The sequence below is a fragment of the Tremella mesenterica genome (assembly GCF_000271645.1).
Source record: "Tremella mesenterica DSM 1558 unplaced genomic scaffold TREMEscaffold_1, whole genome shotgun sequence".
NCBI lineage: Eukaryota > Fungi > Basidiomycota > Tremellomycetes > Tremellales > Tremellaceae > Tremella > Tremella mesenterica.
This window is the reverse complement of record NW_006711225.1, coordinates 458,905-465,543: the sequence shown is the minus strand read 5'-3', so window position 1 is coordinate 465,543 and position 6,639 is coordinate 458,905. Positions and strand designations below refer to the sequence as shown.

Below are 6,639 nucleotides of genomic sequence, written 5' to 3'. Positions count from 1 at the left end.
GTTGAAAGAGGGAGGGGGTCGAGCACGACGGAATTTTTTTTCAATGATGCACAGGGATTTCCCAGGTTTCTCTTGAGACCTCGGGCGTTTATCTAAAATATAGGAATCTCCGGCTATATCGTCGGTGCGGGAAAGGGTGAATCACGTTGGGGCTATCTTATTGCAAGCAGAGGGAATGTTAACCAGTCGCCTTCGTACCTCAAGGTATTCTTTTCTTTCCATTTAAGCTATAGTGATTTTTAAACATCAGCACAACACTAACAGCGTCCCTCCCCAGGCGCCCGCTTGGGGGGGGGGGGGGGGGGAGGGGGTTAAAGGCCTCGCACCACCATGTTTTTTTGATGAAACTCCTGACCTTGCAGCTCTCGGTACATCACCCAGAATTAGCAACGGCAGAGACTGACCAACTTACCGATCCTGGTCTTTTATCGGAAATTATGGAAGCTAGGGAATCATTACATGAAGCTACTACTTTAGAACAAGTTGAGAAGATAAGGGAAGAGAATCATCGTGAGTTTCTTTTTATCTTGAATCCTTTTTTTCCCTATCTCTCAAAATATCATATACCACTTTCTACTTTCTACTTTCTACTTTCACTCACACACTTGTTCATCCCACGACTTGGATCATTTCACCTGGAATACCTATCACACTCGAAATGACATGCTCGGATCAGAACTCGCTTTGTCATGGACGAGGGATTGTTTTAGACAACGGAAGTTTAGGTTCAGACAACGGAAGTTTAGGTCAAGAAAACAGAAGAGGAAAGTAAGATGGATCATATTGGTTTTCTACCTTTATGATAATCTAATAAATGGTCCATACTAACCTACAGTAAAAGTAACAACAACTATACATTCCATCGAAGAAACTCTTTCGTCTGATCCTCCCGATCTTGGGGCAGCTAAGATCTTGGCTGTTCAACTCAAGTATTGGCAGGGTTTAGAGAATGCCGCGAAAGAATGGGAACGACCAAGATCTTGATCGTACACTAGCATCATCAGGTTTCAGAATGAAGGGCGAAAGAATGGGAGCAATCACGAACATAGCTTCATCTCGAGTATTAACAGTTGTTATATACCCTACTCTGTCATTGCCAGAGATTGTGGCCCATCCCCCCCCCTCCCCTGCTTCTGTCATTCGCAATCATTGCGTTGGCAAAAAGTTCAGTAGAGTAGAGTACGAGTACTCGTAATAACTTAGACTTTGTAGTATCACTTAGGCTCTTGGGATTTCTAGATCATGTATTCTTCAAAAAGAATCGATGAGATCCTTTCAAGCAACATGCAACACATAACACCAAGCAACAACTTTTTGCATTTTTCCAAAAACTCTCATCTCATACCTTACTCAAACCATATCAAACTCAATCTTCATTCCCCGGTTGAACCGATTGAGAAGGTTTCCTAAGAGAGAAAAAACTGAATGGTTTCTTTTCTTCTCCTTTTTCTAACCTTTCTCCACCCAAAACCGCACTTCCACCCCCAGTCCCACTTCCTTGTCCAACTTCATGCCCAGTTGTATTTCCAAGTCCATTTCCATTTCCATGTTCAATTCCATTTCCATTCCCATTCCCACTACCAGATCCAGATCCATTCCCAATCACATTTTTATTCCCAATACCATGTCCGAATAAACCATTCATGACATCCCCATCACCTCTAAGTCTTGTCCAAATATTCTTTTGACCAGTAGAAACGACGGTAGATCTTGAAGAAGATCTAATAACATCTGGTGAAGACATCAACCCAGTACTGGAAAGAGAATAAACGTATTTCTCATTCGATGGTTGATTCGAATTCCCCGTCCAAGGATATTTGATCGATCCTCCCCATCTTGATAAAGCTTGTTTTTCACTTGCACTAGGAGCGAAAGGTGAAGATTCGTATGGTAAATTCAAAGAATCATTAGAGTTTGTTGAATGGAATGGTCTGAACGATAGATTATCTGTAGAGTTTCCATTGATGTTGGTATTTGTATTGGAAGTTGCAGGATTGGAAGTTGTAGGATTTGAGTTTGAATTTGTATTTTCAAACCAACGGGGTCTAACATTTGAAATATCGGTGGATTTAGGACGTATCAAATCGTAATAACTTCCTGAAGGTGGTAATGGATAAATTGAACGTTGTGATGGTTTTTCTTTCGGTTCACGTGCTTTTATACGAAGATATGTAGCAGGAGATGGAAAACCATAATATGGACTTTCAGGTATAGAATTAGGATTAGAATCAGAAGAAGTGATAGGTGGTGGTGGAGGTGGTGTTGTTTGACGACGTAATTCAGGTGTAAACCAATCTTCTCCTGAATCTGAACCTGAATCTCCATTTCTTATATTACCATTACCACTACCTAACAAATGTCCATGAGTTTGATAATATTCCATGGACGACCTCACTGGTGGACCGTTGGGATGTTCGGGTGGATTAAATATCTGAAGAGGACGATCGAAGTTTAATGGTTCTTCAGGTGATTGTGGAATGTATTCTAAAGGATGTTGAAAATCTCCAAAAGGTTTTTCACCAGGTAAATAATATCCCGCTAGTATACCATTAGGTATAGGTGGTTTACCATACGTTTTCAAGACTGATGGATATGACATGGATTCGTGTTTCATCGTGGTCGGGGAAGAAGATCGAGAGAGGTCCGATGTGGATGTTTCACCTTCCAAAGATCGGAACAGACCTTGAGGTAGGAGATTGGTAGAAAAAGTGGATAAGGAACTTGGAGATCCTGGATCTTCTTCTATTTCTCGATCGACTGGAGTGGAAGAACGATCGTTAGCAAGAATCAAGTTATTCTTCCCCTTCGAAGTGACAGTATGAGAGGGGTCGACAGGATTGACAGAAGATGTCGAGTGGACAAGAGGTTGATCTACGGAGTTTGAAGGAATAAAGGTTGGAATGGAAGAACTGTGATTGCTTGGGATGAAAGATGGAATAGGATTGGTAGACGTAAGATTTATAGAAGATGGAGGAGTAATTGAAGACGCGGGAAATTGTTTATCCGTGACAGGTTTAATTTGGATCGGTCGAGATGTGTAATTAGCGTCCAAATGAGGAAAGCCCGCTTCGGCCATATATTGAGCAGCTTGATTTGTCCAAATCCCCTGAGCTTGTGCTTGTGTTTGAGTCGTAGGAATTCCATGGTGATAACCTTCTTGAGCTGCAGCTTCGTAAGCCGCAGCCATCATCATCATTTCTTCCTCCGGATTAAGATTTCTATTGTGTTCCGCTTCTTGAACCATTTTCAATCTTTCGACTGCATCTTTCATATTCTTTGACAACCCTTCGTTTTTATCTTCCAACTTATTCAATTCGTCTTCCAAAACGGTCACTTCTTGTTTCTTCTCGTGAATGTTTTGATGAATGACTTCCGTATGTCTTTTCCCATCGTTTTCGATCCGTTTTACGGTATGAGCACTACGCGTCATTCGATCTCGATATCCTTGAGTGTCAGATATTACGCTAGTGATCTTATTTTCCAGGACAGTACGAGCATGTTCTACCGATCGATGTTTCTTTTCGGCTTCTTTACGAGCACCTTCAGCCTGACGTTTTTGTTCTTCGAGAGTTTTAGTCCGAGATTTGATTTCTTGTCGCTCGGCATCATCTTCTTTACGTTTATGACGTAACTCGTCGAGTGTATTTTGTAATGATATATCACCCGGATTCATATCGCGTGCGGCTAGTTGAGCTCTGAGATCGACCAATACTGACTGGATGGAAGTGAGATCGGTTTTGAGAGAAGTTATGAGGGGAGAATCGGCTTCGGTCACAGGTGGGGAGTGGGGAGTGGCGGAGGACGAATGTCCGATGGACGGACGACGAGAACGGATTTGAGGAGGGGTGTGTAGTGGTAAGGTCAAGGAGAGGTCGGTGAGACTGGCAATTGAGTCGGATTTACGCAGTAGCTTCGTGGCTGGTGTACTAGGAGCTGATCTACCTGCGTTTGTCAGAACTAATCCACTGAACTGCACCTTGATGAATTCCTTCATTACCAGCCTCGGAACCCACGAAATACACAAATTTGAGAGAGATAAGAGGAAAGGTTCATGAAATGTTTGGAGAACGAAACCACACTCACCAGATACATCCTCTTTGGCCATTACGACCTTCATATCCAACACCCCCGCTCTCACTCCATTAACTTTCCTCTTACCCTTCTTCCCTCCACCCCTTTCGGCCATTCGTCGCCAATACCAACCCCAAACTCCCGCACATTCTCCAAGATAATACCAATGACCCAAAATACCGATCCAAACCACCGTCCCATCCTTACTCTCAGCATTTGACTTTGCCTTGGGAGCGTCGAGGAAAGTAGGAGGGGCGAGAGGTGACGTGATCACGACGGAATACAAGAACATGGCGCGGTACAAGAGTTGTGGTGTCCGGAGTGAGATAGCCACATGGTTTGAGAACCTGAAAGGTGCGGGAGAATCTTTATCATCTTCTTCTCCTTGTACGTGGTCGGGACGAGAATGGATGAGAGCGAGATGACGACGAAAAGAGAGTTCAGTGAGATGAGATTTGAAAGAGTTTTCGTCTGGGTTGAGGATGGTAGCTGAGATGTTAGTTTATCTCTTTTTCTCTAATCACAAGTTTTCCTGTCACTCTATCCCTCCTTTACGCAGTTCAGATGAGACTCCGTGACTTGACCGAAGGAATACCACGCCTCCTTCGTTCCGCTTCGTGTCGTTTCGTCTGTACGCCACATACACATCGTGCGAAGCTCTGCTACGCAGATTCATCATCATCCTAAGGCATCCAGATCCAATTAAGTAAGTGACCAGAACGATACACCAACAAAGAGAAGAAAATATGAAGGAAATGAGTAGAGTGTGAAGATTAGAGTATCAGTTGATATCGATCGAACCCACCTATGATGACAAAAAGTAAAACCAACGCTAACCAAAACATCATACTCCTAGTATTTCTCAACCAATCCCACCATATACCTTCTTCCCAAATACCTCCCCCAATCCCATGTCCAATCCCCAAACCAGATCCATGACTAAAACCTCTCAAATGTTCATGACCAAATCCCACATGTCGTAAAGAAGACCAAACGTGTTTTGAACGATGAAAGAGATCTGATAATCCCGATGGGAATGACATGGACGATGTTATTTTTTCCATTTACCAGAAGACCGAGTTGTTTGTCCCTTTATCGAATGAAAGTTACAAGGGAGGAAAGGGGTCAGAGGTAGAAGGGAAAAGAAGGGCTGACTGGACTCATGAGGATACCTTGTGGGGATCCAACACCAGTGAAAGCTTGTAGATGATTACTAAGAGAAAAAGAAGATGAGAGTACTGAGAAGGGACTATAAGATGTTGTGAATATATAGGTGATGAGGTGAAAGGGATAAATAAGTAATGGCAGGATGAGAGTTAGAGGAAAACGGTAAAAAGGATTGACGCTAACGAGTTGATCATCATTCGCCACATCGGCACTTTTCCGTTTCAGTAGGTGAGATAACTCCGAAATGCCGATTCTCACCTTGAAGAGAGTAAAGCGGTCCAATCGTATAACAATAGACGGTCATACAATCACAGTAGTTAGTGGTGAGTGTCATACGTCTGAACAGAGGCGAGGATGAAAATCTAACAGGATAGATGCCGGGCCCTTTATATCGCGATCGTTGGGCGGCGAGAGAAGCTTGGAGGAAATCTCCCATCTTTTCCAACAAGGCCATGTTCCGGTATGTCCTCTTCCTATCATTCCAGCCTTTCTCTACCTTGTGTTAGAGTCAAGTCGGTCCAGCTGGCATATAGACCATGAACATCTATCATGAGTATAGATGAAGAGTCAAAGTGATTCAAGACGAGCTAATTCAATCAGAAACATGTTCCCTGGATTAGGAACTGCTATCGTCGCTTTCACCGCCTATGTCATTTATGACGATTACTTCGCTTCCAAACCACAATCACATACTTCACATGGGGAGCATCATTAGATTTGGGAGTTTTACAAAAAAACTGTAATAACATTGCATTGTGATATGATATATTTTTGACAACACAAAATCTTCAATGACATTACAAGCTTGAGAGGAGAGAACAAGAATTCAAGTTCAAAACTCTTCACTTTCCAACATCCCATTCTCTCACACTACCTTTCTTTGTATATTCCCATCCCATAACTTCTACTCCTCCTTCCTTCTCTTTCCTCTTCGCTCCACCTGGGCTCACCTCCCGTCGACCCCTCCTCTCATCTCTCTCCAATCTTCGGGTGACTTTACTCAATTCGTTAGCTTTCGGTTCAGGAGAACGTCTGAGATGCACTTTGGGTATATCGAAAGGATCATCAAATAATCCAGGGGAACGTTGACGTCGTTTCTTTCCTCTTTCCTTCAATACCGCTAACATGTTATCCCATCCCACGGCGGTGATCAGACCTTCTTTAGGTACCTCGCCAACGTCGAGGACGGGGTTGTAAGCGGGAGTAAAGTATTTGTCCATTTTGGATAGTCGGGGTGGTGGAGGTGAAGGGGATGGGAGACGAGGTGGTGGGTCGAGGAGTGAGGAGGAAGGTGGAGTAGAAGGTGTGGGATGGGATTGAGGGTTGGGAGGTAGGGTGAGAGAATGGGGATGTTGGTATGATGTTGAGTCTTAGGCATGGGTTCGTGTTCGCTATATGTGA

At 43.4% G+C, this 6,639-nt stretch overlaps 4 protein-coding genes across 4 annotated transcripts in view; 2 read left to right on the top strand and 2 right to left on the bottom strand.

The window, feature by feature from the left end:
- Positions 1-984, top strand: part of TREMEDRAFT_25623 (uncharacterized protein) — a gene marked incomplete at both ends in the record, with an annotated part of 1,667 nt that extends 683 nt beyond the window's left edge. Inside the window, 2 exons of the mRNA XM_007000588.1 lie at positions 363-510; positions 836-984. Coding sequence (XP_007000650.1) covers positions 363-510; positions 836-984 — 297 coding nt within the window. The remainder of the gene's footprint in view (positions 1-362; positions 511-835) is intronic.
- Positions 985-1,366: 382 nt separating this feature from the next.
- Positions 1,367-5,114, bottom strand: TREMEDRAFT_58148 (uncharacterized protein; the record flags this gene model as incomplete). Its single annotated transcript, XM_007001096.1, has 3 exons — positions 1,367-3,942; positions 4,084-4,560; positions 4,877-5,114. The coding sequence occupies 3 exons, from the start codon at positions 5,112-5,114 to the stop codon at positions 1,367-1,369; spliced, it is 3,291 nt and encodes a 1,096-aa protein (XP_007001158.1).
- Positions 5,115-5,612: 498 nt separating this feature from the next.
- TREMEDRAFT_25895 (uncharacterized protein) lies at positions 5,613-5,953 on the top strand (the record flags this gene model as incomplete). The annotated part of the gene is made up of 2 exons (XM_007000625.1): positions 5,613-5,698; positions 5,839-5,953. 2 exons carry the CDS (start codon positions 5,613-5,615, stop codon positions 5,951-5,953), a joined length of 201 nt encoding a protein of 66 aa, XP_007000687.1.
- Positions 5,954-6,080: 127 nt separating this feature from the next.
- The window catches only part of TREMEDRAFT_66667 (uncharacterized protein), a gene marked incomplete at both ends in the record, with an annotated part of 1,833 nt that continues 1,274 nt past the window's right edge, over positions 6,081-6,639 (bottom strand). The window contains one exon of the mRNA XM_007001799.1: positions 6,081-6,607. Within this exon, the coding sequence (XP_007001861.1) occupies positions 6,081-6,607 (527 nt within the window). The remainder of the gene's footprint in view (positions 6,608-6,639) is intronic.